Source organism: Oryzias latipes, chromosome 2, assembly GCF_053564925.1.
Source record: "Oryzias latipes strain Hd-rR chromosome 2, Olatipes_Hd-rR_3.1".
In the NCBI taxonomy this organism is placed as follows: Eukaryota; Metazoa; Chordata; class Actinopteri; order Beloniformes; family Adrianichthyidae; genus Oryzias; species Oryzias latipes.
Window position 1 is genome coordinate 18,547,328 of NC_136238.1, and position 22,831 is coordinate 18,570,158.

General features: G+C 39.0%; 3 protein-coding genes across 9 annotated transcripts; 1 reads left to right on the top strand and 2 right to left on the bottom strand.

Moving 5' to 3' along the window:
* Window positions 1-77: 77 nt before the first annotated feature.
* Window positions 78-2,128, bottom strand: LOC110016177 (required for drug-induced death protein 1). The gene is made up of 2 exons (XM_023964409.2): window positions 1,931-2,128; window positions 78-490 (listed from the first exon to the last, which is right to left on the bottom strand). Exons 1-2 carry the CDS (start codon window positions 2,126-2,128, stop codon window positions 335-337), a joined length of 354 nt encoding a protein of 117 aa, XP_023820177.1. The 3' UTR covers window positions 78-334.
* On the bottom strand, window positions 1,932-17,580 carry LOC105355612 (uncharacterized). 5 transcript variants are annotated; one of them, XM_023964386.2, is made up of 16 exons: window positions 16,881-17,019; window positions 16,735-16,788; window positions 14,968-15,201; window positions 14,540-14,884; window positions 13,774-14,460; window positions 13,439-13,485; window positions 13,231-13,351; window positions 12,106-12,406; window positions 11,837-11,912; window positions 11,621-11,760; window positions 11,437-11,540; window positions 9,820-9,865; window positions 9,643-9,728; window positions 9,014-9,127; window positions 5,171-5,220; window positions 3,451-3,537 (listed from the first exon to the last, which is right to left on the bottom strand). In XM_023964386.2, the coding sequence occupies exons 3-15, from the start codon at window positions 15,151-15,153 to the stop codon at window positions 5,182-5,184; spliced, it is 2,292 nt and encodes a 763-aa protein (XP_023820154.1). In that variant the 5' UTR covers window positions 15,154-15,201; window positions 16,735-16,788; window positions 16,881-17,019; the 3' UTR covers window positions 3,451-3,537; window positions 5,171-5,181. The 5 variants fall into 5 exon arrangements, with proteins under 5 accessions (XP_078799382.1, XP_023820169.1, XP_023820154.1 ...); XM_078943256.1 differs by lacking the exons at window positions 3,451-3,537; window positions 5,171-5,220 and adding an exon at window positions 1,932-2,179; XM_023964401.2 differs by lacking the exon at window positions 5,171-5,220 and having other exon boundaries at window positions 2,536-3,537.
* Window positions 17,581-17,936: 356 nt separating this feature from the next.
* lipt1 (lipoyltransferase 1) lies at window positions 17,937-21,364 on the top strand. 3 transcript variants are annotated; one of them, XM_004066458.5, is made up of 4 exons: window positions 17,937-18,039; window positions 19,062-19,626; window positions 20,489-20,710; window positions 20,790-21,364. In XM_004066458.5, the coding sequence occupies exons 2-4, from the start codon at window positions 19,119-19,121 to the stop codon at window positions 21,200-21,202; spliced, it is 1,143 nt and encodes a 380-aa protein (XP_004066506.1). In that variant the 5' UTR covers window positions 17,937-18,039; window positions 19,062-19,118; the 3' UTR covers window positions 21,203-21,364. The 3 variants fall into 3 exon arrangements, with proteins under 3 accessions (XP_004066506.1, XP_078799404.1, XP_020563662.1); XM_078943278.1 differs by having other exon boundaries at window positions 17,957-18,039; window positions 19,081-19,626; XM_020708003.2 differs by having other exon boundaries at window positions 17,978-18,243.
* The last annotated feature ends 1,467 nt before the right edge of the window (window positions 21,365-22,831 follow it).

Sequence of the window (22,831 nt, forward strand, 5' to 3'; positions counted from 1 at the left end):
TTTTTTGTGTTTTTAACCTGTTCCTTTGGCAGTTTTCTGAAGATGGAGGACATGTAGAAGGAAAATTCCGCACAAAATGGGATTCATGAGTATTTTTTATTCATAATCAATCGGAATCAGGAGCGGATAAAAAATGCTGTGGATATGGGCTTGAGTCCAGAGACTTAAGGCTTGGACTTTCAAAATGGGACTTACAAACTCTGCAATCTCTGTTCAATCCTAAAAACTCACAGTATAATAACAAAGACACAGAATAATAAACCACAGCCCCACGCTAACAAACATGTAAACACGCTTTTGTCATTGGTTCAATCTCGGGATCCCTTCATCGTTATCATTCTGCTTCCCATGATGCTTTACTGCTGCTGGCTTGGTTGATCTCTGTCACCACCGTGGCTACAGCCGAGAGTGGCGTGGAGTATGTGGTCGCCATGTTCTGTAGACCGGCCAACAGGCAGCGCCAGCTGTAGCGCAGAGCTTTTCCTACATTCTGCACCAAACAAGAAGAAAATATGAGTATGGATGGTTTAACTCTGGGTCACTTTTAAACTCCTGCTGAGTGAAATGACAGAAAAAGGATGCTTGAATTCAGCTAATTGCAACGGAAAGGAGATCTTTTCCTCCTTCAGCAAAGGATACTCTGATAGAATAGAGAACAGTTCTCTTCTGGTATTCTTTTCTGCTAGGATCTCCTTTTTGTGTTTCTGTTTGAATTGTACCCATCTGATCTACTCTGACTACAAATGTTTGTCAAGGATGATACTTTAAAAATAGGTTAGGTGGGATTTTTTTTATTCAGATGGACGTCCCATTTCAGAACATTACATAATTCTTAATCTAAAACATAAATCCCACTCTCAACATTTAATAAATATCAATTATAACAGCAAAAACACACTAACATCTCTTTTTTGTAACAATTCAATAATTTGTTGAACTTTACTGTTACTTTTTTGAGCGGATTAAAGATAAAATCCAGTCTAGGAGAGTCCAGAAGACAACAACAGCAGGAAAAAAAAGTGGAGAAATACTGACATCTAGCGGTCATAAGTGGCACCACACGTTACTACGTATTGACATTTTTTACCAGCATTCTATTTATTAAACATGCTGTGTAGCAATGAACAAACTCCTGCAAAACTGCTTTCACATATTGGCCAGGGTTTTACAGACAAAAACAAAGGTTCTTCCTGCAAATAGCATTGCTGCAAATATAAGTCAAAGGTGAGACCAGGATATGGACACCATAAGGTGTTGACATCCAAGGTTGCTGAGGTTGAATTAAAATGTTCTGTGCAGAATATGTAGTTCTGTAACCAAAAAGTATCTCTTAACCCTTGTGCTATCTTAGATGACCCCACCCTCAAATTGACGTGTTCTCCCTACCATGACAAAGGTGGATAAAGGTGGAAAGATTTCATGTAATTTATGGACACCAGTGAAGATCACAAATCATTGAAGAAAAAAGGTTCAGCGCACTGTTTAGTGGGTCTAGATGATCCAACTCCCCAAAAAAGTGCCTAAGATAGCACAAGGGTTACTGGAAAAAAAATTTCTTCTTTCTTTGTATACATCTGTAGTTTTTGTTATCAGAAGAAAACTGGGAGTCAAAGGTCAGATTCACAGAGTAGAGTAAATGTTTGATAAAGTTAAAATGCCTACAGACAGGATCTTGTATTGCGTTTGTGCTGATAAAAGTAAAGCAACAACAGCTTTGCATGTTTTAGTTTTTACTAAACTTTAAGATTTTAAATATTTTTTTTAAATATATATATATAAATATTAAAAAAATATATATATATTTTTATTGTGCTAAAGAAATTTTTTTTGATTGAATATAAAGTTTCTTCCCTTTACTAAGTATTTTCACTGATTTATCATTTTAAACATTATTAAATTATTTTAAATTATTATCTCAGTGTAATCTTACCTTCCGATAAGTCTTGTATTTCTTTTTCCTCTTTTCCTTTTTCTCCTCCTTCCTCCTCCTCCTCTCCTCCTCTGTCTCCTCCTCAATCAGCGGTTCATATCTATCCGGCAGGATGCTGAAATAGACTTCTTTTGAACTTTTCTGCTGCTTTTCCCTCCCCGGAGGAGCTCTGTCATCCTCCTGCTCCTCCGCTCCCATGACGGGCTCCTTTTTCTCCCACTATCCAGTCCTGGTTACTGGCAGGAGGACCTTTGGAATGAGGAGGAGTCAAACTTTATGAGTGGCCTGAAGCTCCCAGCAAGCTCAGGAAACTTTGACAAATCCACTAAACTCAGGATTAGAAAGGAATGTAGAGAGTTGAAGAGCGCATTTTTTTACATACCAAACACATGAAAGACACATAAAAAAAACATTTAAAAGTAAAGACAAGTATTCAACATTATTTTTTTAATAAAACCAAAACTAGAAACATTTGCTTTAGAAAGATTTTATTTCAGTAACATCACAAATACAAATACTGACTTAAATACAAGGTCACCATTAGTTTAAAAAAGAAATAGTTTGACATTTGTAAAACATAGTCATTTTTACCCCATAAAATATCATTTTTGTGTTTGTTTTTTTGGCAACAATCTGGATAAGAAACATCCTTAGCATTTACAAAATATATATAGATATATTTTTTTTAAATAAACATAAAAATTATCTTGATTAATATTCGACTTTTTTTTTTTTGACTAACGGAACAAAATGTAAAGAACATTTTTCTTAAGCTATATTACTTTGATGCTTAAAAAAGTCCTCAAACATATGAAAAAAAAATTTTTTTCATATAATTCTGCTTCGTTCCTTGACTAAATGACTTAATCTTTGACTTTCCTGATTTATTAAAGCTTAAACGTGTTAGATTTTACTAATATTGTGGCCTGGAAACAGCTAGAGATGCTATGAAACCAAACCTGGGCCTATTAACATCCACTCAGAGCGTGAGGTTGTGTTATTTGACATAGATTTTCAGTCCTTTGGTTCATGTTAGTTTGGTTCCAAAGAGCTAATCTTTGCCTACAAGTTTATTTACTCAGTAGCTGCATTCCGACAAGTAAAAAAACTTCAGGCGTCTCATATTTACTTTTGTTTTTCATTTAGAAAGTAATAAGTACACCGCTGTCCAGCATCAGGCCCCTCAGGCTGAAAACAAAGATTTGACAGGAAAAAAGAAGAAAAATAACCTCCAACTTCTGCAACAGGAAATCTGAAGATGTGTAGTCATCCACTGAAGCTCCTTCTTTTTCCATTTACAGAGAAAATATACAAAAAAAAATCCATAAAAAAATACCATGTTTACAGGTTAAACTAAGTGAAACAAGAGTAACTTTTACATTTGTGTATCTAGTCATAAATACAAATTCTACATATTTTACATTTACCTTTTAGGATAAGTGGATAACATATATATATAGATATATATATATCTATATATATATATAGATATAGATATATATATATATATACACATTTGTGTGTGCATGTATGTTATATGCTCAAAAGTAGTGCGTAGCCTGTCCAGAGCTTCATGTTGCTTTTGCAGACTTTGATGATATTTGGTTCTGAAAAAACATAAAGGAGAAAAATGTAAACAAATATAATAACCATGAGGGATTAGGACTAAAAAGTAATGTTTGGCCTGAATAAAAGGCTTGATCCTCCATCTGAGATTGGATTTGCTCTAAATCTGCTCAGTTTGGGTGTTTTCTTGTCTTAGGACCTGAACTGGACATTTTTTATTGTTTTGTGTTGAGCTTTCTTGATTTTGAGGTTGGCTTACCAATTCTTCTCTGAACTGTCACTGGAAATGTTTTAGTTCATTTTGGCATAATTCACATCAATCTTGGCAACGCACATTTAAGCAGACACTGTCAATGAAAAGTCTATGAAAACCATTGACAGAATAATTGAACTGGACTCAGTGACCCCTCCCCCCTGGCGTTCCAAACAGCAAGTACCTGCTGGCTCCAAGAAACCAAAATCCCATAGACTTCGATAGAGAAATAAACAGCTTTAACTTTTTCATTAATATTTGCCATTCTTGCTCTGATACCTTTTTCCTATCATATTCTTGCTGATCCACGTTTTCTTTTAATGATATTTTTTCTTTATCACAAGTTATTCAAGTTATAAACTGACCAATCAGATGCCTCGGTAAAAGCATGTGGTGCTCGCTGGCCCCCACCTAGAAAATTTGATTGACAGATTCTCATGAGCCCGCTTTCAGTCAAAGGGATGTGGACTTCCAACAAGCTTACGCCTGATAGGCAACAGTGGTTTCCATAGCAATGTTAACTCAAACCGACTTGAACCAATCACTGTCACATGGCGATGTCCGTATAGCAGAAAAGTGGAAACTGAAGTGGTTTCATTTTGAGGGAGCCTGAAGTAAGGCATTTTCTTTTGAGTTCAAGTCTAGAAAGCAAGTTTTTAAGTCCAATTTCCGGCTCTACGTACATAACCTGTAGCCATTGAGCGCGCATTGAAAGTTAAACTTGTCGAACTTTAATCAATCATTGGCTCGGATTTGGTCGTTTTCAAAACAGAATACCTAATCATTGCTGTTTGTGCCCAGTTGGAATTCCATGACACCAAGTCTTTCATGTATCGGAATAGAGCTATCAAAGAAAAAAGCCTGGAGCAAGATTCGCAACATTTGAACCATTTCAACATTTCACACCAAACCTCTTCTAACTGTGAGTACATGTGTTAGTGGCAGTGACAGTCCAGGGGGAACACCAAATGCTAAAAGCGTTTTTTAAAACTCTTGATTCCCTTCAGGTAGTGTAATGATTGTGCACCAGCCTCACCCTGCTTATTGGTAATTCTCATCAGCTGGGACACCTCTTCTATAATCTGCCCATAACTAGGATGTAGTATGTATAAGCCTTTAAATCCAGTGTTGTTGGTATTTGGATTTATATTTTGTTTGGATTTTTGGCCCTGACCTGTGTGGGTTTTGCCATCTGCTTGAACCTGGACATGTTGTTTCAATTGGTTAAAAGACACCTGTCTACACCCTCAAACTATCACAGTCCAAACTCCACTATGGCTAAGACCAAAGAGCTGTCTGAGGACACCAGAAACAAAATTCTTGACCTGGACCAGACTGGGAAGACTGATTTGGCAGTAGGTAAGCAGCTTGATGGGAAAAAATCAACTGTGGGAGCAATTACTAGAAAATGAAAAACATACAAGACCACTGATCATCTCCCTCCATCTGGGGCTCCATGAAAGATCTCACCCTGTGGGGTCAAAATGATCACAAAAACAGTGTGTAAAAATCCCAGAACCACACAGGGGGACCCAGTGAATGACCTGCAGAGAGCTAAGGCCAAAGCCTATCATCAGTAACACACTACACCGCCAGGGACTCAAATCCTACAGTGCCAGATGTGTCTGCTTACTTAATCCTGCACATGTGCATGGCTAGAGCATCTGGATGATCCAGAAGAGGAGTAGAAGAACCTCATATGGTCAGATGAAACCAAGATAGACCTTCTTGGTCAAAACTCAACTTGTGTTTGGTGAAGAAAAAAAATGCTGATTTGTATCCAAGGTACCAGTACGACTCATCCATGTAAATGAAAGGATTAAGGGGACCATGTATGGTGAGATTTTGAGTGAAAACCTCCTTCCATCAGCAGGAGGATCAAAGATGAAACGTGGCTGGATCCTTTAGCATGACAATGATCCCAAACACAACACCTGGGAAATGAGGGAGTTGAGTCATATGACATATTTAAAGGTCATACAGTCTACAGATCTCAACCCCTGAGAAAATCTTTAGAGGTGTTAAAATCCATGTTGCACAGCATCTCCCAAAACATCACAGCTCTAGAGGAGATCTGCATGAAGAAATTAACCAAAAAAGTAGCTACAATGTGAAAACTATTGACTGCATATGAAAACTAGACTTAGTGACCCCTCCCCCCTTGCTTTCCAGAACTGAGATGATTGATATATGCCAAATATGTCTTTTCCACTATACTTTGCAAATACAGTCTTTAAAAATTTTAGTTGAAGTGTACGGTTAATTTGAAAATCCCATTTAATTAAGATTAATATGTTTTTTTCAAACTATTTCAATTTATTTGACTGTTGCTCAACATCATTTTTTCACTCTTTTTCACTGCTTTTTCCACTCTCATATTAAGTTTATTATTATTTAGTTTTTTCACATTTTATTTAAATATTTTATTTCATTATCATTTTTTGCAGTAATCAAATGAGGCACCGGTACTCTTTTTTTGTCTTGTTCTTCTTTATACTAAACTTTGGTTTTATTCTGTACAGTACTTTGATAACTTCTGGCTGTAAAAATAAACTCGGACTAGAAATTTGATATCCGGTAATCTTATGATAATCTAATTTTAAATGAATTGGATTATAATTCATTTAAATTTTAATAATAATCTAATTTCAAAACATAAAATCAGCCAGATTTAATAGCAATAGTTAATGTGGAGTAGGTGCTTTTAATTTGAAATTGAAAAAAAAAATAAACTAAAAATTTATAATCAAAGTTTGTTTCTGAGAAGTTTTAAATTCTCAAATGGAAAAAAAAAAGTTTGATGTTTGACCGCACTGACACACTCAAACACTTTGCATTTTTAAATGTCATGTCACAGTTCTTCTCAAAATCGTGAAGGCTATGGCAGGAAGTGGGCGTTCTTGGTGTGTTTCCATGTGTGCTTTGAGTTACTGTTGCATGTGGAGTGATAAGAGGAACTTGGTTTTAGTGGTTTTTGTTCACTCCGCCTGTAGTTTCATTTGTGTTCACTGACCTGAAAGGCCAAACTGATTGACTTAATGGAAACTGAAACTTCAGCTCGCTGTAACACCCCTTGGTTTGTTTCCATGCTCGTGTTGGTTAATCTCTGGTAACAGCAAGCACTGTGCTATGGTAATAAGCATGGTAGGATGTGGTAATCGCCGTTGTGGAGGTCATTTTACCTAACTGCTGCCATTCTCTAGCTAAGATTCCAAACACGATATGAGGAGTGATTTATTTAAAAGTTATTTTTAATGTATTTTATGATGTCAGCACTGTGAGATTTTTGTTGTATTAAACATGTAAAATTGTGGGCAGTGGTGAACGGGACCGCTTCTTAGGTCTGTATTTCATACACGCTGTAACCCTTGTGCTATCCTAGGCACTTTTTTGGGGAGTTGGGTCATCTAGACCCACTAGACAGTGCTCTGAACTTTTTTTCTTCAATGATTTGTGAACCTCACTGGTGTCCATGGATTACATGAAATCTTTCCACCTTTATCCACCTTTATCATAGTAGGGAGAACACGTCAATGCAAGGGTGGGGTCATCTAAGATAGCACAAGGGTTAAAAATATGAAATGCAGGACTGGTATGCTTTGGTCCAGTTGAACATAAGCACTTTAACTCTAAGCTGCATCATCTGAGTGTTTTTCCGTGGGAAAGGTGTGGGTTAGCATGTACAGGATTATTTTATAAATCCACCTTTTCAAAGATCATTTCTAAAACAAAATACACGTTTAATATCAGACTTCTTTAGCACCATAGCTTCCTAATTTACGTGTTTTTGACTGTAGCTCTGTCCCACAAAGTAAGGCTTTCAAGTTATTAATGTGGTCTCCCCGTCTCATCTCAGATCTTACGATAAAATGCAGAATTCCAACTTTAGGTGGGGCTAAAACCAACTAAGTTACAGAACTTAGAGTCAAAATTAGCAAGTTCCAAGACCAGGTTTCCTATCAAAGCCAACAAGTCTCAACTTTAAATCCAAAAAAGGATTGACAAACCACCTGTGGCAACCCCTGTAGGAATATGCTGAGAGATGAACTGGTCAACTTCCGGTACGAGACAAAAATTTCAAGGCCATCAAATCTCCAACAGGGATATCAAGTAAAGGTCAGCAATTCCCTTAGTAAGACCAACAATCCCAAGTTGATTCTCCTCTGAGGTTCAAATAGACTTAGTCAGGGAAAGGACTAACAAGGCAATCGAGACTCTGGTCAGGTTCTAAGTAAAGGTCAACATGCTCCAATCAGAGTTGAAAGACATGACTGTCAAGTCACCAATTGGGTCCTTAACTTAAAAAAAAAGTAAATCTCCGGTTAATTTTCAAAACAAAGTGAACATTTTGAAAAAAAGCCAATAAATCCCCCATCATGCACCAACTGATGACCAGCAAGTCAAGACCCAAGATCCACAGGTTCAAGCTAAACCCTTAGTCACATTCAACCATCTGGGAGCTGTGGGTTTTTAGGTTATCAGGGCCCCTGAAGGGTTGTGGAGTGCAGGTCTGTCTTGCAGTTCCTTTGAGGCTCATGCCGCCACCTCAAGGGACATCGTGAAAATGGAACGTACCATTGTCGTCCGTGAGGTAAGAGTATCATGAAATATCAGAAAGGCTAATGTACTGTAAGTTTCTAGTGACGTACGGGTGATGCTGTGGTACAGTGTCCTAACGCCAAACTCTAGTCATTAGAAAGGTGTGAGTATTGACCTCTAATGGGCTGCGTTCAGAAAGCCAAATGGGATATGAAACTGCACGCAGAACGACCCTAGGATGCCGACACAAACCATGCTCTGATTGCCTTATTTTCTCATCTCTAACAGTCAGACTATGAGCACAGAGCACTAACATGTCCCTTGAGCAGTCTGCAGGATATGGGGGAGGTCAAAACAATGAAAAATCCAAATGTCTCTCCTACTTTACCCTGACTTACCCTTGTGTGTTTTTTCAATGTTTGCAACCTCCTCTACAGGCTCACTTAGCGGTCTACGATCTTAATATTTCACGTGGGCCACCTGCAAAGTTTGCCCATTTTTTATCCTTAGACAGCCCGTTTCCCCCCATAACGGTAGTAATGACTATGGCATTAATTTTCTCTAAGTCTACTCATCTTATTTATTTATCATTGCACACAGAACCGTGTAGTTGTTATACCCAATATCAAGTGTTCATTGTCCTGGTACTATCCACACAAGTTTAACAGTCTTTTCATTAATAAATTAATTAACTGTAAAAAAAAGAAAAAGTGTGTGATTCTTACATTTTTGTCCGGCAGGGTGACAGTCAGGCATGTTTTGGTTTTCAAGCTCAAATTCAACTTCTTTTTCCACAGGTAATAAAACTCGACACACTCCGACAGAGACTTGGTCTTAACCTTTGAAAAGGAAAAGGAAAAGGAAAATCCGATGTTCAGGGCTACTTATCAATGACATTTTGTTCTAGAATTTCTACAAATTGATGAAGACTAATATCTAAAGGTTTTTTTAAGGAGGACTTAATGATTTAAAATTGGTACTGGATGTTTTTCTTTTCAGCGTTAACTTGTATGACTTAGAACTTTATTTTTAACTTGTCCTGTACAACAGCTGAGCAAACAGATCGGAGCCTCTTGTATTGGACACATTTTACTGCTTCATTAGGGGTTTATGGATCTTCTGACACACGAGGTGTATATTTTTACAAACCTCTTTTGTGTTTGAGGCTAAGCTTTATTCGTTATAATTATATTTATATGCATTCCTTGTTGGACCGGACATAAAAAAAGAAGAGAGAGGAAGAGAGTGGGATGTTAGACAGGTTAAGATGGGGGACATAGAGGTGGTGGGGGAGCAGTCGATAACTTCTTATTTAACTACAAGGGAGACGTGGCGCTTTGTAAGTCTTGCTTACGGATTTGCAGACACTGCGAAAGTCTTTACGATGGAGCTGCAGGGACTTGGTCAGAAGCCTCTTCTCAGCTGCACTCCAGCTAACACCTACAACACAAGGAAGATGAACCTGTGAGTTAAAAGCTTCTGCGCAGTAGATCAGGGCCCTTTATGAAGTGGAGTAGGAGTTGAAGCTCACCATTTTGACTCTTCCTTGGTGTTGTCAGCAGCTTCTCCACTGTCAGCTGAAAGAAAACGGATTTAAATCAGCGTTTACATTGTCATGCAGCTGTCCTTTTTTATTGTTTTACTACAGTTGATAACATCTGATGTCATAATTGCGATGCAAATCACAAGTCTTATGTTGTGTACACACAGGTATCTGTGGTGCGTTCAAGAGCGCACTAAACATGCATTCTTTGGCACGCTTTTACTATATGGTGTTCACACTGGACTGTTACTAACTCATGTACCTACAGTTGGAAGAAGCTTGGTGAAAACTGTCAAAGCGAGGCAAATCTTGGCAATCTTGCTCCAGGCTTTTTCTTTCACAGCTCTAGTCTGACTTTTGAAAGACTTGGTGTCAAACCGCAATTATTAATGTCTCCGTCATGATCAATTTCAAACGTTTGGTATTTCTGTGAATTAAAAAGGACGTCATCCATGTGTCACGGCCAAATCCAAGTCGCAGATTCCACTAGTTAAACTTTTAACACGTGCATTTGGTGCGTGTTTTGTATGTAGAGCCCAGAAATGGGCTAAAAACTTGCGTAGCGGAAGACTTTTAAATGCGTAAGCCAGAAACGCACATAAGGACGCGTTTACATAGACGTTACTCAAATGGACAACCAAGTTATTAATATTTGTAGTTACAATATCTTGAACAATTGACAGAAATGTCTCGTTCTAAGGTCTTTCCCTCAAAACTTCTCTCTGGTTTTCCAAATTCTTGGTCCTTTACAAAGGGCGGCCGTGGTGCAGAGGGAGAACAATTGACCTCCGATCGGAAAATCACAAATTCACTTCCCGCTCTCCACGCCCATGTGTCAAAGTGTCTTTGGGCAAGACACTAAACCCCACATGAGACCTGGCGGTTACAGGTTGGCACCAGTGCTCTAATGTGTGTGGGTGAATGGGTGACTGTAACTGAAAGCGCCTTCTAGGAAGGTAGTAAAGTGCTATATGAGTATACACCATTTACAGTTTGTATTAATACTTTAGAGGGATTTTTCCACACAGTTCTACAAAAGATGTTTTATTGTCTCACACGGATCTTAAGAATAATCCGATTTATTATTAAAGCACAGCTGCTTTGCTTTTTTTTTATTCTTTTCATTTTGTGGCACCAAAGTATTTTCTTTTACTTCAAGATTTGGGTGAGTGTATTAAAACTCTTGGGATTTGTGTTGGTTTTCTGTGTTTGTATTGTGATTTTTAGATCTACTTTTTAAAAGTTTAAAATCTTTTAAAAACAAATGTATAACAAAAAAGCCTAAAGCTAGTTAAATATAAAATATATAAAATAATTATATATAATATATTACTAGCATGTTTCTTTGAGGACATTTTTATTATTTACAGTATGACAGCAGTTAAGACTTCCATCAGGCAAAGTGCCCCACAATCCTGAAGCCCGCTTAAGTTCCATTATATTATGCTTCTATACTCACCTGCTAACAATGTAGAAAAATAGGTGCATTGTATGTTATACATTTACAAAGTTAAAAAACATATATAAAAAAAAAATCAGAAAGAGTTTTTTTTTAAAACTGAAGCAGACATATGTTTTACATCCAAACATTCCACAAGATTGTACCAGAAAGTCTCCTTTGCACTCTGACAGGATGTGGAGGGCGTGTTCTGGACTGGTTCCGTTTCCTGGGACCAGACTGGACTGAGCCATCATCAGCAGGGCCTGGACTGTACAAACAAATCACAATTCTCCAAATCCCCCCCAAAATAAACCTCCTAATTATTTTCATCTCTTAATTTTTGCGTACCTCTCTGTTGATTGACAGGATCTTCTAGCTTGTCCAACGGCCTCCAGGCTAGAAGTGCATTGTGGGAGTCTAACTGTGTGTACTTTGCATTCCGGAGAGGTGGGATGTCAGCCTGGAAGCTCCGCCCCAAATTAATGCGCCTGTGATGATTTCATTCCTGGTTATCAGACAGTAGCATTGCAGCAATAATCATTTTGCACAGTTACGGCTACATACGGTTGAATTTTTCTTGATGTTAGTGTTTCAGGTTGAGGACAGAATGTTGCCGGGCCAACAGGATCATCCAAATCACCTGTGATTTAGAAATTCTCGTCAGTTTTTGAGAATATGGGGAGTAAGAGGTCTGCTTTTGGTATTAAACCCCTTTTTGTTGAGTCCTGCAGTTGTTTTTAGGTCACAATAGTCCTTTTGCAGTATAAAATCTGCAAAGCTGAGTTCAACGCATTCAGTGTCAGATGGTTGACAGTGTTTTTCACATAACTTACTGTGTAACTGAACCGTCTCTGCTCTCAGCCTAACGGGGCTGAGACAGCAGTACAACCCTGGCCCGGCCCTCAGTGGACATAACATTGGGGGAGGTCTGTAATGACCTCCCCCCTCTTCCTCCTCCTCCTCCCTCTCCTCCTCCATGAGCATCAGGCTGCGATAGAGGAGCGTTCCTCTGACGGCTGGCAGAGGGGCGATGCCTTTCCTCTGTCTGCTCTTAGAGGCCGCCAGCGTTTCTTTTGTACGGACAGGAACAGAAACAGGCATCACCATAGAGGCTGAGCTCTGAAGGGAGCAGTCCTAAAAGACAGCAGGAAGGAGAATTGTTTTTTTTTTAAGACTGAGGTCACTACAGGGCAAACATCCAAAAATCTAGATAAACTGTTTGTCGCTTGTACTCATAGACTTGAATAATGAGTTCTTTTTAAAGACCCCCTCCAAAAAAATTGGGTTTTTGGTGTCTTTAAAATGTTCCTTAGGCATTTTTCCTGATGACGGAGGACATTTATTAAGAAAATTATTCTTAAAATTACATTTCTAAGTATTTCTTTATTCAAATCATTGTGAATCAAGAGCAGACGAAAAAACGCAGTTTGTAGTAGTGATGAGGGCGCTACATTCAGCGGGCCACAAGCTCCCTGCTCCGCTCTATTCTGATGTATCCATTTGCAGACTGAGATCTGTGTACATCTTTTGTTTTCCTTGTCCAAGCATCTGGCTCAATACTGTATGGCTGCATTGCTCTGATATCTGATATTTGTTGCACTGCTACTGTTAGCTTGGGGTTGTAAGGGGCTGTAAGTTAACAGATAACAGATGGATGATGGGGAATTAGGGAAGGCTTACTCCACGCCAACAGTCCCCACACAACTCAGAGGTGAAATTCTAATGAACTTCTGCCACTCTGCAGAAATTATGTCCAAAAATACAACACAGGATTTTATTTTTATTTTGGCTAAAATGGCATATTCATAATTAAAAGACCATCATGAACGCTTTCAAATAGATCAAAACATGATTGGAGTTGGACATTAAAATAGTAACCTTGAGTTATTCTAAAGTATTTGTATTCAAATAATGATAAATCCATACATTTACATCCATTTACTTCAACTAATATTTACTTTGGCGTTGCTCTGGACCTTCTTTAACCACGCTGGAGACTTGAAACCGCTGTGGGAGCGCATGTGCCCGTTCAGCGCTGCCAGGCTTCTGAACTCTCGTTTACACACCACACACAAAAGCCTACAACACAAACACACACATGGATAAGTCTAAGCGCATAGATATATATTTGTAAAAGTTTATAGTTTTATCATCACTGCAGGTTACCTGGGATCAGGAACTTCACTTCTTTTTTCAAGTTGCATCTGATTCACCTGAATGGACAAAAAATAAATAAAAATGTGTTTTTTAAGTGTGTGCTGACATTGTCTCATTTTATGCTTCATCATGTTGCGTGTGAGTGTGTGTGTGGGAGGGAGGGGGGTGTTTCATACATTTTTTTTCTTGTTTTTGATGTTTAAAATTGGAAAATGTTTATTTGTGAAGAACTTCGAGCTACTTTAGGTGGAATTTTTTTTGGTTTGATTTGTATTTTGAATGCTTAATCATGTTTTCTTTTCCCTTTTTTTTTAACTTGTATTCACTTTTATTTTTTTACTTACTCGACCTCTTCCTCGTCCTCCACCCTGCACCCTGCAGGTCACATCGGCAGAGAGGCCCTGACTTGAGTCACTACTGCTAGCAAGCGGCCCTCTTCCCAGGCAGGAGAAGCTGTTCTCGGAGCTCACAGCGCCCTTCAGGAAACCGATCAAGTCCTCAATCGTATCAGCTTGGCTCTGGGAGAAGTGTGGGCTCGTTTGATGTTGTTGCTGGTTCGTGTCAGAGCTCAGGTAGTAGGTGTCAGGCTTGTTGGGACCGCAGCCCATGGTCTGATTTCTGCTCAGCTGTGGAGTTGTTTGTGCGTGAAACCCAGTCCGGTCTGTCCTCAGGTGCATGTGAGGACCTGGACTGGAGACGGCCGGGGTTTGAGGGTAATGTGGGCTTGGCCCAGGAGTGGTGGGGCTACAGAAGGGTTGAGAGGCATTACCGTCGTTGTAATTATCATAGTAGAACTGGTTGGTTGGGTAGTCCTCTGCAGACGAGGAGCTCCATCTGCCCATGGTGCCACCTGAGTTCAGCAGAGGAGCCGGGGGCCCTGCGCTGTGGCTGACACCAAGTGAGTCACTGATGAGCAGTGGGTGAGCGTCGTAGGAGTTTGTGGTCTCCATTTCATCTCTGTGGGGAGTCCCACCATTGCTGAGCAGGTTCTGGTTCTGTAGGTGAAGATCCAGCTCAGCTGCTGTAGGGTACTGTTTCAAATCAGAAACCATTTTAATATGCGAGTAATCAGATTTAGCTGGGATGATGTCAGCCCCAACTGGTTCTTACCTGGAAGGCAAAGTCGTTGTGGAAGCAGGAGAGCTCGGAGGACGACTCACATTTGTTCCAGTCGGAGTAGTCTAGCTGTAGATTAGGGTTCTGGTGGAAAGCGGGGTGCTGAGTTGGAATTCGGAACTGTGGTGAGGGGCAGTGAGACTGGGCAAAGAGAAGGGGGTTGGCCTGGGGGGAGTTTAGGTGGGGTGAAGGGGATGTTGCTGGGGCCTGATAGAAAAGCTGAGCCTGAGGGTGGGGCATGTGAGGGGACGTGACCTGAGGTTGGGGGAATTGGAATGAGGATAACTGGCTCTGGGGTAAAAGATTTGGGGACAGCAGATAAGGGTGAGGGGAGGACACCTGGACACAAAAACAAAAGTTAGAAACATGTAGATATATAAAACAATAAGATCGCAGATTTAATACATCAAATAATAGAAAACCTTGTTGGGTGATGGGCTTCCATGGTCCTTCGAGAATGAGAAAGAAGAGAGGGGGGGTAGGGAATGCGACAGGGTGGGGTGGGGGGTTATGGGAGGAGAAGGAGACGATGAAGAAAAGGCCCACAAGTCAGACATGCTGTCATGCACACCTTTTGGCTCCGAGTGGGTGTACTGACATGACTTCATGTGTGAGGAGCAGGTGGATGTTTATGTGAGCGGTGCTCTCATGGGGCTCTGTAGGGACACATAGGCAGCGAGATCAATAACAGTGATCAGAGTCAGCTGTTGATTGATTGTTTGCACAGAAACCTATTCGCTTTTAATATCTGCTTGAGGACACTGTTGATAATGACTCTTTGCAACCACTATCTAATAATTAAGGGCTTTTATTTTGTAAGGTTGAAAGGGGGAGCAGTGGTTAGCGCCCTTGCCTCACAGCAAGAAGGCCCCCACTTCAAGTCCCGGCTGGGGGACCTGAAGCAGAACACCAATGGGGGACCTTTCTGTGTGGAGCTCGCATGTTCTTCCCGTGCGTGTGTGGGTTTTCTGCGGGGACTCCGGCTTCTTCCCACCAAACAAAAACACATACTTCATAGTAGGCCTGCCAGATATACCGCAAATTTATCGTTATCGCAATATCAAGCTGTGCAATAGGCATATTGCAAAAGTCAGCAAAAATCGCAATAAATGCCTGCCTTAAATGTGCTAAAACAATCTTATGGCAGCTTGAAGCATTTAACGAATCAAATAAATCTATTTATGCATTTGACCAATCGGATGGTGCCTTTCACGTTGTTGACCAATCAGACGAGCCCTTTTATGTTAGATGTTTGCATCCGACCTCGACGAGGGTCATTTGGAGTATAAATTTTAAACTGTTGCAATGAAATGGGAATTATGTTTTTGGTCGTTGTGCTATTATGTACCGCAAATTTTATCGTTATCGCAATATTGTTCACTCATATCGCAAGTTTTCTTCATATCGTGCGGCTCTACTTCATAGGTTAATTAGTTACTCTAAAATGCCCCTGAGTGTGCATGGTCGTGTGATCGTGTGGCCCTGCGACAGACTGGCGACCTGTCCTGTATGTCCCTGTGACCAGGGCTGCTAAGAAGATGAATGAATGACTAAAATAACTGTTTCTGTTTTGTTTCTTTTTCAGTTTTGTACGCTTTAAATATCAACATTTTCAGAAGAAAAATTGGTCAAAAATATTCACACTAAATTTAGAAATTGACCTTTCACTGAAACACTGCGGTGTGGGCTGTCGCTTACAGAAAAGAGCAGCTAAATTTAACACAAAAAATGATTTTAAACTCTTGTGGTCACATTTCCAGTCAGTTTGGCCCCACGTTGAATTTGAATTCCTGGCCCTGCTGAGTTTTAAACAGTTTTACAGTGTTAAGAGGAAACTTTAGCAGACCACACAGCAGCTGGATGGAGCTTTATGACTAAGCGTGAATGTGATAACATGACACGTTTGAGAGTCCAGAACCGGACATGATAAACTACGCCATGTCTTAAAGGGACAATTTCAGCTTTAATGTTTACTTAAACTGTATGAAATTTTAACTCCACATAAAAATAATAAAAAAACAAATGATCTGACTCTTTAATATGATTCTGAGGTCATTTTAATTTGAAACCTGTAGGGTTTCAAAATACAATAAAAATTAGATTATTGTTTAGAAGCAGCGTTTTTTAATCTAATAATGATAAAGATGCGGTTTAATCAACTTTATCTTCTCTAAAATCTTTAAACGTACCTCTCTATTTGGTAGATATATCATGCAAACCAGCATAAATAAGAAAGGCCTTCACTGAAATAAAATCAAATACATAAGGACAATTAAAATACAGATTTAAAAAGGATCTCTTAAATTGAAATAGGATTAAAATAAGATGGGCTCACCTGAAATGTCTTCGATCTAAAGAGGATGACTGTGTGTGAGCTTGTGTGAGTTTGTGTTTGTGTGTTGTCAGGATGTGGTCATATGTTCTTCCTCTCTTTGGTTGACTCTTTAGACTCTCTGCTTCTTCCTCATACAGACACATTTAGAATCTGACTGAAAACGAAAAGACTTTTACACGTTTAAGAGAACATCTGCAATCATGGACGTACATCTGTTGAATTATATATGAAATAAGAGGTTAATGTTAATAACATGTTGATGGTAAAAATGAAACTAAAAACTATTTTTGTTCTTAAAGAAGGCAAATGGCATAATAATGATGCAATTAATGCTTAATAAAATATTTATAAATAAAATTCTGCATGCTTTCTTTTCATAAATGCAATGCCCTTATTTAGAAAAACATGTAAAATCTGACAATTAAAAAACAGTTTATGAAGCCTCACGCGCTACCTGTGTGTCTTAAAAAAAGAGCAGCAAGTTTCAGTTTTGATTTGCAATTGACGTGTTTGTTCTAATCTTTCATTATTTTTTTATTTTGGATTGTTTAGTCAAAGTATTTTGTTTTCTATGGAAAAAAATAAATAAAAACATTTGAAAGAATTTTGATTAAAAACCAGAAAAGGTGGAACCTTTGTTGAGCAGCTCGCATGAAAGCCCGAGTCCTGTCTCTGCAACGAACCTATTTTTACCGTGAACGACAGTTAAAAACTTTAGGAACCAATTCTGACGCCATATGTTCCTTTTAATTTCAAAATAAACGACAAATTAGTGACCGTACGTATACAGAAATCGAAATGTATGCTGATAAGAACATAATTTTTTTTTTAAAACTAGAAGATTTATGTGTGGAATAAATACAAGTTTTGCATTGAAAGTAACAGAATACACATATCTTTCATAAAACCTATATTTAAACACCTAAGTTAGCACACCTCAGAATTTTACACATATAAAGAGTCTAATATAAGAAACAAATTTATTTTTTCTTGGGTAATTATATGCTTCATTCGCTATAACACCAATGGCAGAAAGTTCACTGTAATGTCAAAATTTGCTTTTATTCTGAAAGGTACGGGCCGGAACTACTACGCGTGTGTCTCGAATATGGAAGCTAAGACGGTCGGAAACATTCACCCTCCAGCTTTTGTTGTGCAGGTCAGCACCTCCACATAGAGCGTTTGAAATGCTAGTGACCGCGTGCTTATAGAGGAAATAATCCGTGTGTTATGATTTCCGGTTTTACGGCGACAGCATACAGGGAAACTACGCTAGTGCTTGCTGCCTTCTGTTCGTCACTTTCCTGTGGGGAAGGGTTAATGTCGTCACACCTTACGTTTTTGCGTCGTCTCCCTAGAAAAAGTAAAAGCTTCCTTTGCTAATTATATCATTCTTTTTGAATGTATTCAATAGTTGTTTCCACTCTATTTAATTTTTAAGTTATTGCCATTTCACTCAAACACATTACTGAGAACATCTCACTTTCTGCACATTTTAAATAGCTGCTGTCAAATGTGTAGACTTTTCATCCCTTTCTTGCATCTGTTATTTTTTGAAGGTTGCAACAGCAAACCATTTCACCCCACCCCTATCATTTGAATACCCATCACACCCTGTTATATCATCCCTGGCTATCTTCATGAGCCTCCTCTTTGCTTGTCCTCTAGTCTAGACCTCTTTCCTGATTGCTCCATCATTGTCTCTGTCACTCCTCTCAGCGTGTCTGAACTTTTTTCTAGATCTACAAAGACACTATGAAGTTCCATCATTCTTAATGCAAAGCGGATGATCTCTGGTTCTCTTCCTTGGGATGAAATCGTACTGATGCTCAAAATTGTTCACGTCTGACTTCAATCTAACTTCTACGACTCATTCCCATAACTTTATCAGCTTTATTCCTCTGTAGTTTTTATAAATCTTCATGCCTCCCTTCTTCTTTATTCTGCCTTGTTAATCTCTACAGATCTACCTCTCCCTACTTTGAGTTCAGTGTAGTATACATTGCATGTCATATTTGTTTTAACTGATAAACCCTAATGTCCTATATTTAAAAGTCTAAAGTTATTTTTCAAAAACCTTTGAAAACAGACGTTCTCTATTGTTAGATCTCCTCAGAATTCAGTGCTTCTTACCTGCTCTCATTCTAGCTAATGTTTTTTTTTTTGTATTTGAACTTGCAGTGAAATTTCTATCATGCAGTTGAGATGAAGAAACATCACTAAATAGGAGACGCAATTATGTTGCAACTCAGAAGGACATTAGCTCTTCTAAAAGGTGAAACTGGAAACCAGCTAGCTCGAACCGGATCCAGCCTCCCCTTTCTGGATTCAGCCAACAACAGTTCTGGACTAGTCCTGCAGTCTCAGTCCACTGATGTGTACCAGAACCTAGCTCTGGAGGACTGGATCGATGCCCATGTGGACCTGCAGCAGCGTGGCATCCTGTTACTGTGGAGGAACCAGCCTGCTGTGGTCATTGGACGCCACCAGAACCCGTGGAGCGAGTGCAACCTCCCGGCAATGAGGAAAATGGGAATCGCTTTGGCCCGCAGGCGAAGTGGAGGTGGAACGGTCTTCCACGACCACGGGAACCTCAACCTGACTTTCTTTGCTTCCAAGAAGGCATACGACCGGAAGAGGAACCTGAAGGTGGTGACCGAAGCTTTGAGACGGCTGCGGCCAAACCTAGACGTCCGCGCCACGGACAGATTTGATATTTTATTAAACGGACACTACAAGATATCTGGTAAATATATATTTTTTAATACAAAATGCGTTCAGTAGTCAATTACATAAGAGTTTAACATCGCAGACAACAGATTACAAATTCTTGGAAGTATCGTAACTCTGACTGTTAATGCAGTTGACGTATTTCCAACAGATTCTGACGCAACAGTTTACTACTATGAAGCATAGGTGCAATTGTGTCTCTTCCCACACCAGAATCTGCTGGTTTACGTTGGTTATGATAGAGTTACGACAGTAAAACAACACACGCTCTATGAACTATCATAACTCTTCAACCGTTTACGCAATTAACATAATTCCAACAGACTCTGACGCAAACATCACTTTTGGAAAGTGTCAATGCAAAAACACTTTTCTTTCTGTCAATCAGCTGGTTTACATTGACTACGTAAACGATCAAATAGTTACAACAGTAAAATAACACACGGTTTTAAACTGTTGTAACTCTTCAATCGTTTATGCAATCAACGTAATTCCGACAGATTCCGACTTTGCTAAAGTAAAGCATCGTTTATGCAATTAACGTAAACAGTCAAAGAGTTACAACAGCAAACTAGGACGCCCTTCGAACAATCGTAACTAGCTGTGATCACTTATGTGTCACAACTAGTTTACTTAGATCACTTCACTACTATAAAGCGGTGCATATATGCGCAAAGCGGCTTTTCTCAGCCCCATTTACGTTATCTGCGCAAGCGGTTGAAGAGTTACGATAATTGAAAGAACGTCAACACTGGTGTTGGGTTCAATATTCTGGTAATCTGCATCAGGATTGTTATATATCACTAATGATGGTCATGTGAGGTTTTTAGAAGTTTGGCCACAATCTTTTACATTTCACCAATTGTTGCTGTGCACAGGTACTGCATCCAGACTCAGTAGAAAGTCATCCTACCACCATTGCACCCTCCTCCACTCTGCTGATCGTTCTGCTCTCTCCACGGTGCTCCGCCCTTCATGTCCCGGCATCCTAAGTAACGCCACACCAAGCGTCCCGTCACCCGTTGCCAACCTGATAGACCACGCACCTTCTCTGGCTTGGGAGGAGCTTCTGGAAGCACTAGTGCAGCAGTATAACACAGGTGCTACTATAAGAATATGGTTTTTGTTATGTGCTCACGGTTTCATTTGGTCTCCATTTTTTCTTCTTCTGGCTGTCAGAGTTTGGCCTCAGCTCGGTGTTCACTCTTGTCGACCCATCCAGTGAGTGTGTGTTTCCCGGCGTGGGCAACATATCAACAGAGCTGCGAAGCTGGGACTGGACGTTTGGCAGGACGCCTAAATTTAGAGTCGAAACTCTGCTGGAGCTGAGGGACGAGCATCTGCCGGCTCGCTGCTCCGCTCAGCTGCAGATGGAGGTGAAGGGCGGACAGGTAGAAAGCTGCAGGTTGGACGTCCCTGCGGGCTGGCTTCCTCTTTGGCTCAGCAGGCAGCTGAGCGACGTACTGGTCGGGGAGAGGTTCTGTCCGCACAGAGCGGCCGCCGCTGTCACCGCCATGCTGCGGGCTGAGAAAGGGCAGTTTCACAGCAGACTGAACAACCTTTGTGAGGCTGTGCTGGCTATGATGGGCTGAGAGCACCCACTACAGGCAGCTGCAGGAACTGCAACCCCACCAGCAGATGTAGATTATTTGTTCCTGTAACATTGAGATGGAGAGAGGCCAACAATTGTAAATGCAGACTGTTGGATCTGCTTTCTGTCAGTCACTGTGAAATAAATAATTTTGTGTTCTGAACTCATGTTTTTTTTCTAAAATAGGTTTAGAATAATTCAAAATATAAACATATTTAAAAGGGAGTAATAAATCCTTTTAACAGTAATTTGATTCATATCATAATTTGCGATTTTTAATACGATTCATAGTCAATATTGGTTCATTCTGAACGATCCGATTCACTGACATAAAATCGATCCAGGACATCTTTGGGCAAAACCTCAACCAGTGGGACTCAGAGATTAATACCTGAACAGAGCAGGTGAAGTTTTACAAGATAATCAAATGTAAATTAAATGAGTAAACAAGACTGAATGTCACATCCATTCACATTTTAGTTTAATAAAGTTTAGCCCACTGTGTTTTTCCACATCAATAAAACCCAAAAGGAAAATTTTTAGAACATTCTATCACACTGAATTTAAAGTGTTTCTACACATTGGAATGAAAAGGTTGGCTTGATTATTTTGTTGTCATCACATGTGTGTTGTCTGCTCGTTTTTACATTATAGTAACAAAAACAATAATAATAACCTGCCATGCCTTAATTTTAAATGGTCTTTTCCATGATTGATAAAATTGATTAATTTCATTTTGAAAAAATTTTAGAATGGTAAAGATCGATTTGAATCGCAACTTGCTTCAGACAGATTAATCTGGATCAAAGAAAAATAAATCAATGAATTGTTATACCCATAATATTTATTTAAACTAAATTCTTAGCAAGTAAGCAGCAAGATTTGCTCCTTTTAAGGGGGTTCAATACACAAATATTTAATCCACATTTTAAATTAATACATACTAGCTTTACTGTAGGGGGTCCTGATCTTTTAATCTTTCAATAGTTTTTGTTTGTTAAGCTGTCACTTAACTCTGAGAATTTCGTTTTTTACCTGAATATTTTCACCAAAATAGCTTTAAATTCTTTTGATTTTTCTGATTTTCAGTGGTCTTTATTTGTCTGAAGAAAGCCCTTTTTCTTTTTACTTCTCAAAGTTATTTCTTAATTTCTTTAACCTCAAAAGAAATAACATCAGTGTTCTGTTATTATTATAAACACCATTTGATCATTGATAACGTGTGTTAGTAATTCAAATCTTACTGAATGTAATTAACTAAAAAACTAGATCCTACTCTCAGATTGCAGAACCTGATGATAGTTAGTTTTTCCAGGGAATTGGGTTAAAAAATAGATTGAGCTGCGATCAAAGTTTAATCAGAATTCACTGGTTTACTGAAGGTGTTTAATTATTTTTTTGAAAGCCTTAGAGGAAGAGGTGTGTGGCTGTAAAGTTTTTTTTAATGCTTGCATCCTTGGTTTTACAGAATTTAATGGGCTTCATTTAAGGTTTTCATTTTTTATATATTTCTTAATTTCAATCTGCTGCTGCCTCAAGACCATGACATTTAGATTAAAACTTATTACGAATTTAACCTAAATAAGCTGCTTCTGCTTGAATTAAGGTTAATAAAATAACTAAAATTGTG

Coding starts and splice junctions, on each gene's coding strand:
- LOC110016177 (XM_023964409.2), bottom strand. CDS start 2,128: ATGGGAGCGGAGGAGCAGGAGGATGACAGAGCTCCTCCGGGGAGGGAA. Junction 491..1,930: donor AATACAAGACTTATCGGAAG/GTAAGATTACAC, acceptor TGTTTGGTGCAG/AATGTAGGAAAAGCTCTGCG.
- LOC105355612 (XM_078943249.1), bottom strand. CDS start 15,153: ATGAAGTCATGTCAGTACACCCACTCGGAGCCAAAAGGTGTGCATGAC. Junction 13,486..13,773: donor GAGGACGAGGAAGAGGTCGA/GTAAGTAAAAAA, acceptor TTGTCCATTCAG/GTGAATCAGATGCAACTTGA. Junction 13,352..13,438: donor AGTGAAGTTCCTGATCCCAG/GTAACCTGCAGT, acceptor TTTGTGTTGTAG/GCTTTTGTGTGTGGTGTGTA.
- lipt1 (XM_004066458.5), top strand. CDS start 19,119: ATGTTGCAACTCAGAAGGACATTAGCTCTTCTAAAAGGTGAAACTGGA. Junction 19,627..20,488: donor CGGACACTACAAGATATCTG/GTAAATATATAT, acceptor TGCTGTGCACAG/GTACTGCATCCAGACTCAGT. Junction 20,711..20,789: donor AGTGCAGCAGTATAACACAG/GTGCTACTATAA, acceptor TCTGGCTGTCAG/AGTTTGGCCTCAGCTCGGTG.